This window comes from Pecten maximus, chromosome 3 (assembly GCF_902652985.1).
Source record: "Pecten maximus chromosome 3, xPecMax1.1, whole genome shotgun sequence".
NCBI lineage: Eukaryota > Metazoa > Mollusca > Bivalvia > Pectinida > Pectinidae > Pecten > Pecten maximus.
The window spans coordinates 16095388-16116774 of NC_047017.1; the positions used below are offsets into that span (position 1 = coordinate 16095388).

General features: G+C 35.4%; 2 protein-coding genes across 2 annotated transcripts; both read left to right on the plus strand.

The window, feature by feature from the left end:
* Nucleotides 1-1510: 1510 nt before the first annotated feature.
* LOC117323353 (ADP-ribosylation factor-like) lies at nucleotides 1511-3591 on the plus strand. Its single transcript, XM_033878529.1, has 4 exons — nucleotides 1511-1767; nucleotides 1985-2161; nucleotides 2587-2721; nucleotides 2940-3591. The coding sequence occupies exons 1-4, from the start codon at nucleotides 1674-1676 to the stop codon at nucleotides 3101-3103; spliced, it is 570 nt and encodes a 189-aa protein (XP_033734420.1). The 5' UTR covers nucleotides 1511-1673; the 3' UTR covers nucleotides 3104-3591.
* Nucleotides 3592-5146: 1555 nt separating this feature from the next.
* On the plus strand, nucleotides 5147-19959 carry LOC117322613 (N-acetylated-alpha-linked acidic dipeptidase 2-like). Its single transcript, XM_033877551.1, has 18 exons — nucleotides 5147-5418; nucleotides 6285-6585; nucleotides 7020-7145; nucleotides 8088-8274; nucleotides 9979-10075; nucleotides 10437-10526; nucleotides 11039-11124; nucleotides 11254-11373; nucleotides 12864-12949; nucleotides 13482-13545; nucleotides 14166-14233; nucleotides 14544-14641; nucleotides 15593-15683; nucleotides 16205-16288; nucleotides 16858-17023; nucleotides 17386-17467; nucleotides 18178-18270; nucleotides 18728-19959. The coding sequence occupies exons 1-18, from the start codon at nucleotides 5147-5149 to the stop codon at nucleotides 18957-18959; spliced, it is 2343 nt and encodes a 780-aa protein (XP_033733442.1). The 3' UTR covers nucleotides 18960-19959.
* Nucleotides 19960-21387: the final 1428 nt, after the last annotated feature.

Consider the following 21387-nt stretch of genomic DNA (forward strand, 5'->3'; position numbering starts at 1 on the left):
CGTCTTCCTTTATTTTGCTGACACGTCGAAAACGTTTTCCTACGTTGGCACAAACTCAGATGAAATACATGTACCTGAATTATTGTTTCACAAATTACTTTTTTATCTTCACTTAGTTCTTTGCTGAAATGCATACACTTCAGTAAAAAATAATTTTAAAAAAAATAATTTGTGATAAAATTGAATTTTTGGGACCAAAGGATATATATTATTACCATTTCCATACGACTAGGTCGGGACGAATATTTCCTATATTTCTAATGCGAGTTAATGATAAATAGAGGATATCTAACAGTGTCTTCAGTAATACCAAATATATTTCACTCGGGAGGCTAATATTTTGATATTTTTCACTCGTGCTGCGCACTCGTGAAAAATATCAAAATATTAGCCCCCCTCGTGAAATATATTTGGTATTACTGAAGACACTGTTAGATATTCTGTTTATTACATTTTTTATCAACGAAAAACCTACCCCGTATGCTAACTAGGCCTAATTAAATAGTTTCCCCTGTCCAGGTGCTGACATATATGTCAGGCTTTCTGATTGGTCAATTATTTTGGTATTTTCTAATCATTAATTTGATTGGTCAAATCAGCAAAAGTGATATTTTTCATATGATATTTTTCACTAGTGAAAAAATATCACTTTTATAGAATGAATAATTCTTGATATTTCACTGGTAAAAATGTAATAATAACTAATACACAATCTCCGGTAGTTCTGGTAAAATATACAGTCTTTGATTTGTTAGACGACTGTTATATCTGGTATATTCTATAGCTTAAAAGACAAAATCAATACACCTCTAGTTTAATCTCACCATTAAGATAGCTTTTGAGGTAAAATACAAAAATATTTATAGTGGTTTAGATATTGAGGAGTAATACAGAACATTCCTAAGTTATCATGTACCGCGGTGAAATGCCTGTACAATTTTATTAATCTTCGAAAATCATAAGCAAGCCATTTGTTTATTGTATACATAAAGAGAGAGAGATTTGTGACATTATCTTCGTTTCCAGCACTGTCCGGCCCTTCGATGTTTTTTTCTACAATTCATAATAGCACTAGATTTAGAAATAAAACAGCCAAGGAAAATACGAAAACACCTTTTATCAGAAGTATTGATTTATGTATGTATGTATCTAGGCTATATATAACGATTAACGGGTTTCACGTCCGATAAATTACGGCCTTAAAACCTTTCAGCTATAAAGATTATAGATGTAGGAAAGGTATACGCATATACTCAATCAGCGGTTTCAAAAGTATCAACAAGATATTAAAGTTATTTACGTGCATAAATGTATAAGCGTGGCCATATTTCAACTGGGTCGTAGGCAAGGTAAACAAACTTAGGGAATCCCCAGCGTAATATTAAAAATAGAAGCTATCGAAGTGTATCGGACTTTATCCACATTGTTGTACTAGTGGGTGTTCCGAATAGAAGCTATAGCGTGACGCATTTTTCTCCACGTTGGTATTGAACATATGGCTAGAGTGACAGGTCGGGTGTTGCATACCCATGTACAGGCTTCGTGAAATACGTGGAACCGAAACACTATAAAACCTGAAACATTTACAACGATTGCACACATATCTAACGGATCAGCACGCGATCTAACCTTGTATTATTTAAAAGCAGAGGAATATTTAACAGAGAACAAAAATGGGTTTGTTATTGGCTAAACTCGCTGATGTGATGCAAAGTTTCTCAAGTGGAACCACCACCCGGATTCTGATGCTGGGATTAGATGCGGCAGGTAAATATTTTTTCATTGAAAATTGATCAATTTTAATTGTAAAATTATGATAATACATGTATATGTCATTCCTAACTAACTCCTAAGTCTGACTCTTAGCATTCCTTTACAAAATCACTACAAGTACTTATTATTAAGTTGTTTTCTTAAGTTTTTATCATAAAAGATTTCTTTTTCCGTAAATTATATTTCAAATGTTTTATGTTAATTTCTACAGGAAAAACTACGGTCCTGTACAAGATCAAATTAAACGAGAATGTATGTACCATCCCGACGATCGGATTTAACGTAGAGGAGGTGTCCCCGTGTAAGGGTGTATCCTTCACTGTGTGGGACGTCGGCGGTCAGGAGAAAATCCGGGCTCTCTGGAGACACTATTTCCAAAACACGGAAGGTAAGCTGTCTTTATGGTATATCTATGGAGCAGAGAATATAGATTTTTTTGTTTGATTGATTTTTGTTTTTGTTTTTTTTTTATTATCATTATTTTGATATAATTTTAGCTTCAATATTACTTGATCTCAACGGTAAGAATTGCTTACCGACCTATTTGTTCTTTTGTTTTTAGTGCTTTCTTTAAAGAAGTATTAGATCAATATTTTTGGTATTGATAATGATATATAGGCCAGTCATTTTACACTTTGATGAAATGAGACCTTTCAGACTGAAACATTTTTTTCTAAGTCTGATACAAATTCTATTATCTATTTCATCATGCATGATCTACACATTCTATTATTGGGTACATATTTTGAAACCTGATGAAATTAGATTCGCTATTGATTTCTTTATTATCTATTATCTTATCTCCCTTTACAGGTCTGGTGTATGTCGTGGACAGTAACGACAGAGAAAGGGTCAATGAGGCCCGAGAGGAACTCTTCGGAATACTCGATAATGATGAGATGAGAGGTGTTCCAGTTGTAGTGCTTGCAAACAAACAGGATCTCCCATGTAAGTTTAAATTGATAACAAAAGAGCCAGTTTTAGTTGGTATCTCGTTGATACCAATATATTAAAAAGCCAAAAAAAAAAAATCTTCAAAATTCATTTCTCAAGTAGTTTCGTCATCCGGCATTCAAAATAAAAACAAATTCTATACTAACTGAAGAACTGTAGAAGGTATATGCATCATATGGCTTTGAATTAACTATTGATATTTTTACTTATAGACGCCTTGAAAACGTCGGAAATAGCAGATAAGATGTGTCTGCCGAAACTTACCGGGCGGAAGTGGTTTGTTCAGGGAACATGCGCAATGACTGGCGATGGCATATACGAAGGCATGAAAGAAATGGCACGACTTGTGAAAGAAAACAAAAAGAACAACAGATGAAACAGTCATGCTAATTATAACGTCCAGATTCTATAAATAATCAAATGGAGGTCTGTGACGAGTTTGCACACCGGAGCTTACATAATGGTATTCGGCGTACACATTCTCCTGATTGTAGTTCTCGTCACATCTCGAGAGATTCCGAGCCCACGTCATATTGATGAAGAATGCCAGAATCTAAGGGCATTCCGCATAAAACATGTATCGCTCACGTGGAATACATTTCTTGATTTAATGACAGTATGAATGGAAACCAATGGAGACATGTGAGATAAATCCTTTCCGAGTTGTCTTATAGAATAGTTTACGACATAACGACAAATTCAGTGGATCTAAGTTGTATACGAGTCGTATATCAAAGTGACGTTATGGATAAATGGCACTGTGATAACCTTTTATTGTACATTTTAATGTTATTTTACTGTTTATATGTTATTTGTTTATCTTATATTTTAAACATGTCTTCTTTTAATAAATTTATAATGATAAAGTAATGGTTTGTTTTTTGGTATTGTTTAGGGATATTCAAAGGCAATGTCCACGATAATACGTCCTATCTGAGGACTGTTCTGCTAACCATGGAGACACGACCTACAATTTTATTACGTCCTATCCGAGAGACTGTTTTGGTATTCATGGTGACTCGACCTACAATTTTATTACGTTCTATCTGAAGGACTGTTTTGGTAATCATGGTGACACATTTGAACCTTCAGTTTTAATACGTCTTATCTGAGTGACTGCTCTGGTTACCATGGAGACAATACCTACATTTTTACATTATGTAATACGCATTATCTGAAATAATGTTCTGGTAACCATGGAGACACGACATATGATTTTAATACGTCCTATCTGAGGACTGTACTGTTTACCATGGAGACATGACCTAGAGTTTATAAACATCCTATCTGAGGACTGTTCTGGTAACCATGGAGACACGACCAACAGTTTATAAACGTCCTATCTGAGGACTGTTCTCTTTACCATGGAGACACGACCTACAGTTTATAACCGTCCTATCTGAGGACTGTTCTGTTTACCATGGAGACACGACCTACAGTTTTACAATATGTTATACGTCCTATCTGAGGAACTGCTCTGGTTACCATGGATACACGGCCTTCAGTTTTAATATGTCCTATATACAAGGGACTGTGCTCGTAGTTAATTGTAACGCATTCCCAAGTTTTATTATGAGCACAAAGACATCTTCTAAAGATCAAATGTTAATTATGTAACGATAAGTATTCACTGGTAATGCATGTACATAGGCTTTTTAACACTCGTGACCGGAAGTCTATATATATATATAGCTATAGCTCAGCCGGTCATCTATTTCATTAACATTTTTTAGTGACAACCGCTACAGGTCAATTGAAACACGATCCAGTTTTGATAACTCCTATCATAGGAGGTAGTCTAGTATCCAGATAGCTAACAGCTCCATAATCTCTAATGTTGAAGACATAAATACCTATAGCATTTGAAATATATCAGGAAAGAGTTCAGAAATATTGATGGCGGTCGATGACGCATATTCATGTTATATTTGCCATAAATCGATAGATGGCTATTTGTATATTCTAATTTATTTTATTTTATATATGACGTGTGATAAAAAGGTGCCATGTGTTTGTGATAAGTCTTTATTTTTGCTGCGGTTAATGAATACCACACCTCTTCTTTAGAAAACTGTAAATCAGAATTACTGTAGAAGTCTCTGGATAGCTCTGACAATTGCCAAATGCCAAGCAAGCAATCAGGTAAGTTAGTAGGTAAGATTAAGTTAGTAAAGTAAGTAAGTAAGTAAGTAAGCAAGAGTAAGTTAGTAAAGTAAGTAAATAAGTTGTTGTAACATAGCTAACACAATAGTTTGCAAATTTATATATCTATATATATTTATGAAGAAACACCCGACAGAAGTGTTCATAATTTCATATTTTGATTTTAAATGTGTCACAGGAAAATAGGAACAGCAGTCTTAAATAACGCCTGCGTGACCGGCACAACTGGTTCCAAATCAACCGTCTCGACCATAAAATGACTGGTGAATACACACATATGGCCGAGTACCCTTATGAAGGTTCGAGACAAAACATCATTAAGTGGACAGACTCCTGCATAGCGGCTTTAGCTGGTTTATCAATAGGTATAGCTGTTGGACTTTTTATTGGAAATTCTGTCAAAGATGGCATCGGAGCTGGTGTTTTTCTTCCTGGAGTTTCAAATAGAATCATCAAAGATGGAGACCCAACAGTTAGTGATATTATCATGGATACCATCAAAAGTGAAAACATCCGGGAATACTTGAGGTAATATTAAATAAAATCTACTTTAAGCATTGAGTTACGAAAAACACATTGATAAGTATCCTTTATTAATTTTTTTAAAGTGTTTTCACATGAATTTTTTTTTTTTTTTTGCTCCAAACTTTGGACTTTGAAATAATCCGTTATAATTTTAACATAACCAACTATTTATTCTCTTTAATTCAATCGGGATTTGGATTAAAATGTTAAAACCGAAGTTTCCCGTTGATATGAAAATGTCGATTGTAAATATGACTGCAAACTCGGACCTAGCATGTCGAGACCAATTAACTAAATATTGTAAAGGCTGGGCTTGACTCTACGGGGAATCGGTATTTGTTGCGCCTCTCAGCCTAATTAAGATTGTCGAACTAAAAATCGTACAAGAAGATTCAGCAGACCTGGAGGATTAACTCGGGAATCGTTCAGTAACAATAAATGATCTTGGTTTTGAAGACCTCTTGGACAGCGTCTGTTTTAGTATCAAAGTTGCCTTTTCACAAATTCTCGTTTGGTTTCTCTAGTTTCCAATTTTATTATGCTACATCAACTTGTAAAATGTATTCCCAATATTAGCCATTTTTGTGTAAAAAGTGAAATAATAACGTTATACTTGTCTGTTGAAAAATGCAAGTTCCGAAGAATCAAGCATGAAAAAAACCTTGTGTTACATTGAGGATGAGACAAGAAAGTCTTTTGACTTTACCAGCCGGTTTGTTTAGAAACAATGTATTGATATATATATATTGATATAGAAACTAACGCGTGTTTCCCAAAGTGCAATAATCAAAAACATAGGTATGAAGTATATATGCATCTATATATCGGTTACTGAATTTTCTTAAGCTACTTTCAAACTTGCGTCATAGGGACCTGTCTGAGTTACCCCACCTGGCGGGGACGGATGCTGACTTCCGCCAAGCTAACGAGCTACGCGACTTCTGGAGACAGGAGGGAATGGACGAGGTCTACGTCACACCGTATGACGTCTTGTTGTCCTACCCCAACGTCACTGATGACGACATGATGAACCGGATAGAGTTGCTCAACGCCACCGGTGGTATAGTTTACCAATCTCCACTAAGGGAAGCAATCCTTCATCAGAGTGACAACAAAAGCGGTGTGGTCCCACCCTTCAATGCTTACTCTGCTCCCGGGGATGTCACAGCGGTAAGTGTTATTTATTGCTTCTCAAAATGCTGTTGTTTTGTATATACAGATTTATTTTTTTTTAATTTCATTTTTTATTTATTGAATTTCCTAACAATACGGACAAAAGATGTGTACCGAGTGTCACTTCAAATACTTGGCCCAGATCCTAGACAAGATGGCAGGAAGGAAAAGGCCCATACAATAGTATTGCTCTAAAAGCAATTTCCAATAATCATGTGGAAATGTTAGGTTGCTAGAAAAATGTACTTTTATTAAAAACTTCAGTATTGCTGGCGCCATTTTCATCAACATGTTACTGAATTACTGAGATACTTGAATGCAAATAGTTTTAAAAGAAAAAGGTTTTAAAAAAACTCAAATCTTCTTATTGCTACTTTTAAATTAGACTTGATCTTATATTATATCCATGACAGCTTTGTTGATTCAAACAGGGGCGCCTGGTTTATGTTAACTACGGACGCCTAGAAGACTATCGTTGGCTGAAGAACAATACTTCCGTCAACGTCTCGGGCGCCATTGTTATAGTCCGATACCAGAACGTATTCAGGGGCGACAAGGTTTGTGATGAACTCTGATAGTACGGTTAGGTAAGGTAATCAGGGATTACGAGTTTAAGATAAAATTAAAAGACAAAAGTTCGGTAATTGAGGACTTATATCCGTATTCGTTCACCCGACCCCCAACCCCCCTTTTTTACTAGATAGAAGGAAAGTAACCCGAGTAAGAATATTAAAAGTGTAAAACTTGCCGATGAGGACCGAAAAGATGGTTAATGAGTGTATCTACAGTATACTTTAATGTTAAATAATCAGTAATGTTCGCCCTCAGGAACATATGGGAAAAAACCTATGTATTGTTGTTTAGTTTAACGTCTATATTTTAACATAAAATATAAAGTAACACAACGAGCGAATGTTTATATTTCTTTCGCTAGAGTTTGTGTGACCTGTTTCTACCACAATAGAAAAGGAAAAAGAAAGGATGAATTGACATATTTTTTGTACTTTTCACAATATCAGGTGGGATGTAATGATATGGCCTGAAGTAAAATGCCGCTAATCAATATGCAAAACTGCAATTTAGGAAACGTGTGTATATATAACAATTTTTCATTAATCATAACAAAATATTAGCAAGATTATTACTTCTCAAAGAAATAATTGATAGAAATCTATAGGAAAAAAATGAATTCCACAAAAACAGTTGCGAACTACTTTTTGTGTATCATTATTTCAGCCAGGCAGTGAAGCAGCCTTCATGTGTAAGCCAATCAAAACCCACTGAACCACATGATTGAAAATAGTCCCGGACAAATGTCACTATGTCAGCCAATCAAAACGTGTTGAGAGGTTATTACACGTGTAGTGTAAACTATTTGTTATTCAACATTTTAATGATAATTCCATGCATTGGGAGTTGATAAATATCCACCTGTTGTGGTAGAAATAGACGTTTTAACTGGTATGGATAACAAAACTTTCACATTCTGGCGGTTATAGGTAAAATTAGCAGCCGCTAATGGAGCTGTAGGCGTCATTCTTTACTCAGACCCCGCAGAGGTTGTACCAAGCGGAAGTTCATCTAAACTGTATCCGGATGGCTGGTGGCTCCCTCCGTCGGGAGTACAGCGGGGCACTGTTGGCAGAATGAGCGGGGATCCTCTAACGCCGGGATACCCCGCTACGGGTAAGCATACCACCCACTCAAACTGGCATTATCTTGGTGAAAAAACAATCAATGTTGTATATTTTCTGAGCTTTGAGGATTTCCATAAAGAGTGTCCATATTTTCAAGCACCAGATCTGTTTAAAGACAGAGGTAATACATTAAAAACACATATACCTTGTTAGGCAACTTTTATTTATTTAATTATTTATAAACAATAAAGGCGATAAATGCAAAAGAAAAGAAAAAAAATCTCGCCTGCGTTTGATTTCATGTCAACAACCTAATTTGTTGTAACTCTTTCTACCTACCTATTTTAAGGAATTCATGCAAAAAGGTTTTGAAGTAAAGGAGAAATAAAATTTTACTAATCAAATGATTAAGCTAATCACCTTTTAAACAACTGGGCCCTGGTCGCAGTCTCCTTGCACGTTCTAATGGTTGTCACTGTGATGTTATTGTTCGTTTTTGTTTCTTGTGTTATCAATTTCAGGTACATTGTATATTGTATTTACGATAATCTTTTATTTGTTAGTTTGTTTGTTTTCTTGTTTGTTTATTTCTAGTAGAGAAATAGGCAAATAGCACGTCGAATCTTCTTATGTAAGTGGATAATCTACTTAAAGAGACTTAAAGGTAACAATAGCAAACCTGTAGATTCTTAACTTCTAAACAATTCATGAAAGATTAGATGCTGTTGGCATACCTGCATAAAATGTTTCAGGACGATGCATATTGGGTTTTATTACATAATGCGTTTGATTTTCTCTAACTATAAACATAAGGTATATTTTGAACTATTGCACGGCTAAAATAACTATTGTCCGGTCACGTACGAACTATTGAACACCTGTGACCTTTCGGTATGTCGTCCTACCCTTTCAAGCGTCTAAGTCACTCAGATGTCAACACTGCCAACGACAGTAATGATGACTTCTAGACTTACAGAAAAGTCGATATGTCAGTGATTCTAAGTGCTTTTTAGTGATTATGTAATAAAACAAGTATATCATTGGTGTCTGTGCAATAGTCCGGAATATTTTACCTTCGTGACACCTCTAATATATTTGTATTCTTCCACTACCGGCTTTTGTATCACAGCATTCAAAATGAAAACTAATGTATAACATCCATATGTCCATATGTTCGATTTCACTCTAAGAGGGGTTTTTTAAAAAAAAATTGTAGTGTTGAGAACGTTACCTTGATATCATCATTTTGGCAGAATTAAGAACATCCAAAGACTGTCAGACCAGTAATTTACTCGAGGATTATTTGCGTTTCAGTTTTTGCGATTCCCTTAAAAGTTACTAATATATTTTATATAGTAATGCTAAATAGAGGATATGGTTGGTGGCCATTTCAATTTCTAGTATTCATGTTCCTCCACATATATCAAGAATAACTCAAACAAGTATATAAAATTGAAATGGCCATCCACCAGGGTGACATTTGAATGTATTACTAAAAAAGCAACCTATTGGCTTCTAACATGAAAGAATGTTTATGATTACACAGTAGTTGCACCAATACAATAATGACAACTACAATCAATATCAAAAAGTAGATCAAAAACACATAAAAACCTATGCTAGTCTCAGTGGGGTTGATATAAAAACCGCCACAAAGACCTTCATGGTATACCATATCATGAATTTCTTACCCACATGAGTGAAATTTGTCTGAAATTATGCTCTCTGTTTGGCCAAATACTTGATAACACAGAAACAGCGTACAGGTACTCTGAGAACAGCAGTGAGGCGCAACTCCCAACTATTCCTGTCCATCCCATAGGTTATGGCGCGGCGGAGGTATTCCTCAGGTGAGCCTGTTAGTAAAATGGCAACACATCGGCGAATTCCGTTAATTTTCGGAATTCCGAGTCTTGACGGATTCGGCTGAGACATTGATGTCACTTGTGTGAATATAGGAGTGTTAAGGTAGATAAGAGAGAGGGGCAAGATATTCATCGTTCAGACGGCAGGAATTACACGTAAACGTAATTACTTTGGTAATTAATTACATTTTTGCAATATACTTTAATAGTCAACATAAGAATTTTTTTTCAAATTATCGGGGGGTTATTATTTTCATTAACTCCACAAATCATAAAAAATCAGAACTATACAGATCTGTTGATACATAAGCACTGGAGTCATTATCTTTATTGGTTTTACCCGAAGAGAGATGACGGGAGATGAGGTCCCTGATCATTGGAAAGGAGGTTTAAACATTACGTACAGACTAGGGGGACAATTAAAGACCAATGGCAGGTGAGTAGACCTTCCACAAATCTATATCAATGAGTTATAACTTCTCATGAGCCGCAAAGAAAGTATTTAACGAAAGACAGAAGTTGATGGACCTTTAGATATGAATATGAAATATATATATATATATACATGTATATATATATGAAAGTATGAAAGTAAGCAATAGATAAGTTCTACCGAATGTTCATTCTAGGATTCGTCAGCAAAGCCAGGGGCCAACATTTGTTAGAATCCAGATTCGAAGCCGAAGAAAAAACCAAAACGATTAAAAAAGGCGTTTAAATTAGAATGGATTGTGCAATGGCCATTTGAAATAAATTTTGTATGGTTCAACTATTGAAAATCTATAATTCATAAATTTGTTTTGTTGAAATCGCTGCTATAAGATATTCTCATGGAATGTTATAAAACTTAATTTGGCATATTAACTTTCAAAAAAAATATTTGCTGGAAAAATAGTGTCGTTCATTAACATGAGGTTGTATATTTCTTTATATGATGGATTATTTCAGAAAAATACGAATATTCATTTCGACACAGAGTTACATGAGACGGATCTATAACGTATTCGGAGTCATACATGGAAGTGTGGAGCCAGGTAACCTGCCTTTAATCTCAAATGAATTTTCATTTTTATCAAACATAATTTGTAACAGAACTAAAATTAGATTGCAGAAGTAAAGTAACAATAACATCTTTTGTTAAAATATGCTTTGTTGTCTTTCAGACCGATACGTGTTGATGGGTAACCATAGAGACGCGTGGGTATTTGGCGCTATTGACCCATCAAGTGCCACGGCAGTCATGAAAGAAGTTTCCAGAGTAATGGGAAATCTTGTAAAGCAAGGTACCAATACATACTCCACGTCGTCATCGTGATGGAAAAACTGGTTTAATCCTGCATGGGAACAAAACGCAAATAAACGTTTGTAAAAACACACAAGATAACAACATCTTTCCATATAAATTGAGAGTAGAGAACAAATTAATCAAACTGCATCATGCAGCAGTTTTGTCCTTCTAGGACTTGCCAGTGATGCTAGGACCGTAACGTTTTAACACATATAGGAGGAAAATAAGATAGCTCGAAAGAGGTCCAATAGTCCCATAAATTAAAAAAAAAATCGTAATTTTAAACATTGGATTTCAAAAAAATATCAACTCCATTTTACAAGTATGTATATATAGCACATGTCACCATTGTGGAGGAGTGGTGGAGGGCTAGTGTTAAGGTGTACCGACACTTTAACACTAGCCCTCCACCAGTGGGTTGCGAGTTCGAAACCTCCGTGGGGCAGTTGCCAGGTACTGACTGAAGGCCGGTGGTTTTTCTCCGGTACTCCGGCTTTCCTCCACCTCGAAAACCTGGCACGTCCTTAAATGACCCTGGCTGTTAATAGGATGTTAAACAAACTAAACCAAAAAAACCAGACCATTGTGATAGAGTGGAATAAACGAGAATATTCGAGGCTGGCGTGTTATGGACAGCACTTGGTGTTTGATACTGAATATAAGGATAGGAAAGTGAAGATTGTTTGTGTCCATGCTGACGGAGAATTCCTCTAGGAACTCGGCAACAATCACCATGCCATTGTGGCGACACATTAACACAGCGAGTTTCTGCTTTATGCTGTTGCCACTGTAATAAAAGCGACACATTAGTTATAGTTATAGACGAATGAAACAGCTGCATAATGCAGTTGGATATTCATTATTCAACTTTAATTGCATTCATTACTAAAATATCTTAAGCCACAACATATTTTAAATGCAGATCGTCACAAAGATAATCATTCAATATTTCATGGTATCGACCACTCGCAAGTTGATGTCACCACTTGTGAATACTTTTTAATGTAAAATGTCCATTCCATTTTATTACGACCATTACTGATGAAGTATGAGATATACGATCTGTCGTTTGCAGTAACGTTACTGAACTACCAATAGATCAGCCTAACTAACGAACTAAGGTAGCGTGTTAGAGTCTTTTTGTATTGGCAATATCCTGATGTTGTTACTACTCATCATTAGATACTTACGCACAAAATGCGATGTCATGTTTACCGAACTTTGCTTTCTAACACCTTACCATACCTTACAAACCCTTTTGCACATTGGAATATTTTCAAAAAGATCACCAGGAGCTAGACCTATATATACCATCTGATGATGTGACTTGTTCTTTATTGGTCAGACATTCAACTCATTTATATCAACTTTATATTTTCCTGAAACCTTAACACCTGTCGATATTGATAGATACTATTCTTTTTTTGATCAACTCAATACGCTATTGTTTGCTGTGATTATGGTATAAGTCATATTTTACCTCAGGGCGATGGCGGCCACGACGTACGATCATATTCTGTAGCTGGGACGCTGAGGAGTACGGAGTAATTGGCTCGTACGAGTGGGTCGAGGTAAAACAATATTCTATTGCAATTAATCCTTCAGCACTATCACCGTTTCATTAGTATAGTTCGTATTTTCAAATAAGACATTGTGAACATTTAAACTTTATTTATTTTATAACGATTACTTGACTGAAGTTAAACTAATTTATATAAATCATGTTGTTGGCCCGGTTAGAAGCTCGCGAGGGGTCTTACTATGGGAGGAAAACGGGGTACCAGGAGAAAACCTACGTGGTCAGGCAGGTGACTGCATAACTCATATAGCGTCATATAGGGGCATCATCCCCGGCCACCTAGGTGAAAGGCTTTTCTTAGATTTACACGCAGGGGTCTTACTCTTGACAGAAAACCGGTGTACTAAGAGAGAACCAACGTGGTCAGGCAGGTGACATCATACCTTTTCACCTCCCATCGGGGAATCAACCCCGGCTGCTTTTGTGAATGTCGAATAAGTGTGGCACAACTGTACCACCCTAATACTCGAAAGACATTGCCAGTTGTTTTTAATTACTAGTTTTTGGCGTCTTTTTATTTGTAGCAATATGTGAAAAACCTTGCCGCGCGGTCAGTGGCCTACATCAATATCGACATGGCTGTTACAGGTAATTTTGATAAGACACCCAACCAAGTAGTCACCTGTAAGTCTTATGAGACAAGTAAGTAAGCTGTAATAGATAAGCTTACCTATGATAGGTAAGTTCGATGAGACAGATAAGTCTTGTGAGACAGGTGATTTTCATAAGACACCCAAGCAAGTTATCACCGGTAAGCATTATGAGACAAGTAAGTAAGCTGTCATAGATAAGCTTACCTATGATAGGTAAGTTCGATGAGACAGATAAGTCTTGTGAGACAGGTGATTTTCATAAGACACCCAAGCAAGTTATCACCGGTAAGCATTATGAGACAAGTAAGTAAGCTGTAATAGATAAGTTTACCTATGATAGGTAAGTTCGATGAGACAGATAAGTCTTGTGAGACAGGTGATTTTCATAAGATATCCACCAAATGCGGAAAAGTTATACAGAATGCAGTGTGTTTATACATTGTTGTATCTTAGGAATAAAACGCTCTGCAAATATCTATGCCAAACGTTTTAACCATCCAAATGATAATAATGATAATAATAACCGAAACGAAGTACATGCCGTGGATAACGACATTTTTCAAGAAGCATGTACGTGTTTGATAATATACTGGTTTATCTTCACAACACTTTCAGGAAACCTTTCGTTTGTACCGACTGGAACACCCTTGATCTTTACGGCCACCTACGAAGCCACCAAAAAGGTATTATATAACGGTATAACGAGTAAATTTTGTTGCATAAGGCTTAAACATTAGAAGTTAATCTGATAATATAATACGGATAACAAACATCTAAGGGTCATTTTGACCTACTTATCAGATATTGTTTTTCTGAGTTAAACAATAAAAAAAAACATGAACCGATGACCCCTGTAAATAGAACATTGTTTAAATGACATTGACGCGGTCAACAAAATCCTATGATGATATGACGTAACGAAATTATGATGTAATCATTTTATGAAGGTTTTATAAAGAGATAAATACCAAGTATATTTTGAATTTTGACGAGGTGGCGAACCCCGATCCGGACGACTTACGAGAAGGATTACGCACTGTCTACGATAAGTGGTTGAGAACATATCCATCTCCTGGTCAGTCTAAACCTCTGTAAGTAGCCTTCACGTGTCAATAAATTGGAGTTTATTGATATTGGGACTCAATAAGTAAAATAATTCATTTTAGCTCTCACTAACACTAACATTTCTAATAGGAAGGATAACTGAAAATAATGAAAAATATTTCGCTCTATAAACGAGCATTTTTCCACTTTGAAAAAGGGAAACTACTGCTAATCTGGGTTTGTACGATAACATCTTCTCTGTCGCTTCAAAGATTCTCATCATTCTAAACCACTGTGGTAGCGATAAGCTCGATTGATGTTCTCAACGGAGGATTTGTTAGGAAAAGTAATTATGGCAAAGATATAAAATTCGCAATCACACAGAGAATACTGATATGCAAATGAAATTGTAATTCTAACTCAAAGTTGATAAAACGGGGGGCAAGCTATAAACACAGTATACATGAGATCATAAAAAAACAGGCCAAATGTTTCCGAGGGAGTAACGTCCAATGCTTCATCGCCGATGCCCTGCACACAAATCTAGATAAAATCCAGGTTGATCCACATGCTCAAAATAAGAACTGGCTATGGGAAGACAAACACCAATTATGTCAAGTAGCATGTTAAGTAAAAAGATTATTTCCAAGCGGGATTATAATGCCGTCATTAATGTTTGGGATTCCCAAACCTTTTTCTCTGAAAACTGTATTGTATTTTCCCCTAAAGTAAACTTTACAACAATTGCTAAACAAGTTATATAAAATTATACTAATCACGCTTGTAGGCCCGGATTGAAGCGCGCGAGGGGCTACTGTGGAAGAAAGTGTGTTTGTTACCACTGTGCTACCCGATTACCAAAATTATATCATTGAATCAACTGAGCCATATCTAAAACCTAGGCCGGAGGGAACCCGGATGCTATTACTTCCCTATACTTTCTTGTTTCCTTTTAAAACAAAAGAATGTTTTGTCGCCAGGATTGCGTTATTTTACAGATTCGGTATGCTTGGATCCACGAGTGACCATGCTCCGTTTGTACAGCTTGTTGGGGTTCCTTGTGTGATGCTATCATATGTAGGAAATCTGGTTTGTATCTTGATATCTATCTCCGTCATATATTCATTTCATTGGGTTTATAAAACTTCTCATAAACAATATCGGACCAACCCAAATCGTGACAGCATTTCTATTTTGTAACGTTTTGATAACCTCGCTTTTATTATTCATAAACATAGCAGAACTGGAAATCGTTGAAATTAAATAGGCATTCCCCATTGAAAAGTTTCCGTCACCGGTTGTTTTCTAGGCGTGAGAACGTGACGTTATATAAGAAGGCTAATAACATGACTGCCAATGTTATTGAGGTGAACGTCGCGTCGAGACTGTGAATGTCTGAAAAAGATATTGTTACATATCTTGATATGATTATTGCTCGCACATTTAGCGTTTTTTTTATGTTTTCTTATAAATATACGAAGAGTGTTATCAAGAAAAAAAATCTGTTTGATTTGTTGTTGTTGTTGTTGTTGTTGTTACATTTTTCACCTATTTTCATATGGATTTTCACGTATTTAATCCTTGTGATTTATTTTGCAATCGCTATCCAGACGGTTTACAACTTATACCCCACGTATCACTCTAGGTACGATACATTCCGCGTTATAGACGACTTCATTGACAAAGGCTTCAAGGTAAGACATATTTACGATATTGTGTTGTATTATGACGTATTGTTCGGTATCGAACAAAAAGGCAATGTTGTGGAAAGGTGAAACATTCATACATTTAGGTCGTAGCAAAGAATACCGACACAATTACAAAACCATAACTTATTTAAATATGGGGCTTTTACAATTCCCCACCCTGATTTTGACGTTTCTTTCGACCTGCTTAATTTCCTCTCTCGCCTACAAGGTATCAACACCTCAGTCCCTTAGCATCACTGACGAGTCCTAGATGGACGAAACAGCGATATGGTGAAATTATTCACCATTTATGGCTTTATAGTATCTCGCTCTCAAATGATATTGAAAGGTGCAAATATGTCTTGTTGAAATCATATATAAATGACCAAACATTACACACATGAACAAGTCAATGCTTAAAATGACAAACTCACAGACTTGATGAGTCAAATATGTAAATGTCATATATAATTCTCTTCTTTCTATCTTTAGTGAATGTTAAGATAGATTCATGTTCCACTCCAGCATCTTATGAAAATTCGATAGCGTTGATATGTATTGACTTTTGTTTGTAGACCCATCGAGCGGTAGGTCAAGTCGCTGCCGAAATGACGAGGAATTTGGCCGACTCTCTCATTGTACCTTTTAATGTGAACGACTTTTCACAGCAGCTTCAGATACTCGTCGAAGTCCTTGACAATGAGTACGGACAGTTTCTCAGATCTCACGGTGTTCACTTTGGTGAGTAGTATATAGGGAAGAAGAATTAGAAACCTATTATAACGGTTTAGATCACGTAAACCCCCAGTGTGTTCAGGTAAATGTTTTAATAATATATGGGAATAATATTTCTGTATTTGTAACCAACTCACAAATATATATGAGTGATTTTGTCATATTCTAAGTCCCATCGATCTTCCAAAATGAAATCATGATTAACTTATTTATAGAAATAATATCCCTTTTTCAGTTGTCAGCTCAAACTATGAAATATACCTATATTGAACGATCGTCTGGTGTAAATTTCAGTGTAAAGAGATCAAATATCCATTCAACTCCAATGAAAGTGTTCTGGGATTATATTCCTGATCATAATTTTCCAGATTGGTTGCAGGAAGCCGCGAACAACTTTTCTGCAGAAGCCGTTGAATTTCAAACACGGGTGGATAGCGTTGATATGAATAAGTATGACATTTTTGTTTAATCTCCGGTGGTGACATTGTCTTTTTATTACACCAGGATCACAGATATTATCAATATTTTCCCCGAGCGCAAAAACAGAAAGAAAAAATGTGTGTAAATGGAAACGTGATTCCAATTTATAATTATGTGATTTCTTTTTGCTACAAAGTTGCTGCCATTTGTTATTTTTACACTCGCTTCATCATTACCTAAACAAAAACTCAACAAGTTCTCAATCCGAGAGTAAGAAGCAACGTTCAATATGAAAAATTCATATATCATTATAATCATATGAAAAAAATAATATCCCTTTTCCCACGTCATCATTGTAGTTATGATATACAGGGTATCTTCAGATTGAAAGTTCCTGATATTTCATTGGTAAAGCGAACATGACATTCTTCCTATATAAATATACTATAACTTATTATGACATTATAGGTATGACATTCTACTTTACCACTTTTCAATTTCACTTTAAAACTTCGTTTATCTACGTATCTTGAACATGCCACCGTAGATACTGTGTTCTATTGTTGCTTTTTACTTTAACGAAATTATTGAACAAATCCGTTTTTCCAATTAAAGTTAACGTCATGTTGGTTCATCAAAGAGTTACCTCCCCTCACATAGAATCGTTCATATTATGAACAACGTCATAAGAGAACATCCCTAATATCATGTCCTTCTTATCATTATTTGGCATTGTCCAGTCCTTTCTCAATTCGACGTATCAACGACCAGCTAATGCTGTTAGAGAGAGCCTTCATTGACCCTGCTGGACTTCCCGGACGGCCCCAAGCCAGGTACGTTCCAGGAAGACTCCCTGTCATGAACAGGTTGTCTTTATTTTGCTAATTTTATCATACAATCCTAACACGCTGCAATTTGTATATGGAGCTTACAAGCTATCGACGGGGATCATTTTGTTAAACGCACAAAAACTATCTGTTATAAGGAGTGTGCAAAAGATATGGATCAACATCTTTCAAAACAGACTGATGCTCAGGGACCAAAAGACTTGACCATAGGTGGCGACCAAAAGTTCAAAATAAGTCGAAAGATATATCAAAATATGAAGGGGGAGGGACTGAAAAAAAACTTTCTTAAATTAATAATTTTAATGATTTGAAATTTTAACATTTCATATCCGTTTCAAGAGATTGATATAGCGTTAGATGTTTTCATCCACGTGTTAATATTACAAGATAAACATGATAAAATACCTCTCATACATCGACAAAACTATTGTTTATGTTTCAGACACGTGTTATATTCGAACCTCGATGTGGATACCTACCAAGGAACTACTTTCCCTGGATTGATGGATACACTATTGAAACTGACATCTGTTCCGGAACAGGAAGCAGAAGAGCTCTGGGAAGTCGTAAAACATCATTTCTCAGTGGTGATATATACTATTCAGTCGGCTCAGTCCACTCTCCGGGATGTTACATCATTTATGCCAGATTCCAAGGAATCAGTAGTAAAATAAGTGCAAGTAACGATTGAGGAGAATTGGTAGTGTGTATAGTCAGCAAACAAATAAGACTGATGAATTGATAAATATATAATATTTATGAAAATAAAAATAAAGCTGTTTTGGTACGTTTGTGACAGTTAATTATCTGTCGAAGTGGTTATAGGATATGCTTTTCTTTCCTGTTGTGGTAAGGTCAGCTGTATTTACAGGTAAACACCGACTTTCAACTTATTGGTTTATCGTTATTTGATTTTTTAAATATCAGTAAATATGCGACACATGAACGTGGGTCATTTCGCTTTTTGTTGCTGCATAGTGTTAAGTAGAGTTTGGGAATATGAACATTCATGTATCCTTATTCGTGTGAAATGTATGTATCCTTGCCGAATTAAAGGCCGTTAGGTCCTAAAAGCGGGCGTAAAACCCTTTAAATATATGGTATGAATATGTTGCTTTGGTAACTATATGGTTGTAATGTGTGAATGCATTGTCTATGGTAAACTATATGGACCTATTTTGTGTATGTGTTGTCATATGTAACTTTATGTCAGATTTAGTTACATTCGTAATGCATATATGTTACCAGGACTGGCATTGACCAGGACCGGCGCCGAACAGAGACGTTGTGTTGTATGCCGTTTGAAAGGTTCTGTAAAATTTTGTGTTGAATTGTATCAGATGAAAATAAATGTGATTTTTTTATTATAATTTTTTCGGTTTTTGTTAAATGTAAAAAGATCAATGTGAATTTTTGTCGATATGGAAACCTAATAATAATCAATGCGGTTTGTCCATGCTGTCTCCTTCATATTGAGACTGTAGTTACAAGTTAAAGTCTTCTATTACTTTAAGGTTTGCGTCTCGTCAGTGTAGGATACAATATATATCATTAAATCAGACAGTCTTCTGTATAAATCATCATGTTTCAGTCCCTTATAACAGCGAAATACAATCAGGAAGCAGAGGGGGGAATCATGTTTTTGAATATATAGCGAATGTGCTACTGTGATTAGTGGCCTTGTACAAATCAGCTGAGCTGTCACGTGACCGTGACTGAAACTGGAACCAAGGCCGAAGAGAAATGTAAAGATGGATAACTCGTCTCTACTTAAAGCGATGCCTTATTGTATTCGTGTGTAGTGCATAGTATAATATATGATCAGGGAGAGCTTGATCAGGAAATTAAATAAAATGTATTTCGGTGATAATATGTCATATAAGTATACTGTATATCGTGTTCAGCAATATCAAATAATTTTAAAACAAAATAGAATTCACAGTATTAAATTATGAATTGTATAGCCTAATATACATACAGTTATTGCTGTCTATCCTTGCCGTGGGGAGTTAGATCAGAAAATGTAAATATTTTTCAGAGATATTCTATGGTATGCAAAACCTCGGGGACAAACGTCTGTCAACATTACCTGCCACCTACGATCCCAAATATTTATACAAAAGACACATGATAAAAAATATTTAACTGCATCATAAGTTAGTTTGTACTTCCAAGAACTTGTAAATGATGGTAAGGGCCTAGAATGACGAAGCTTATGTGTCAACGGATGAAATTCAAAAAAGGGCATAAAGAAATGTGAAAATATGGATGGGGAGGTACAATAATTATATTATTTTATTTCAAATATATGTGGATTCAGAAGAACGTCAAACACAGGTGTAAATTCAGAATATATTTGAAAATAAGAAAAGTATAACACATTATGTAAAAATATCATGATAACATATTAAATGGCACATTACTACAAATATAACACTACACACGCATTTATACACCACACAATCACATGCACGAACACCAAAATGATAGCACTGGCTATGACCAATTGCTTTTAACCATTGTATAGATGTATTTGCAGGTAAAGACATGATTGAACACTTTATCCTAGAACATGATCCATAGTCAATATACTAAACAATAAATATATCTCCGAAGAGGGACAAGGATGACCCTTTCCCTACCGTCTCTGACAGCAGATTTAAGGAGTGTAATTTTCAACCTATACATTGATTTCAATTATTTTGTCACCGAGACATAATCATGTCTGTTCTGTAACATTAACAGAAATCCTAACGATGTAAGAAAATATATAAAAATACAAAGTATAATATCAAAACACATTTGCATGAAATAGAACCACTATTATGGATATCGGCTAACGATACCACAAATCTTTAAACGGGATACCTTAATCGTACCTTTACTTTTAAATAACTGAGGAGGTATCCTAATAATGAAGCGTTTGATGGTTTTCCAAAATTATTCAAATTCAGCCAGCGCTTATAAAATCTACACATATAACAGAAGTACTTATCATATTATATATACATAGAATGCATAATCAATGTGTTTTCTTTATTGAAAGTGTTTGTTATTGAAGAGTTGAATCATGCATATCTGGATCTATTTAGGAATTCATTA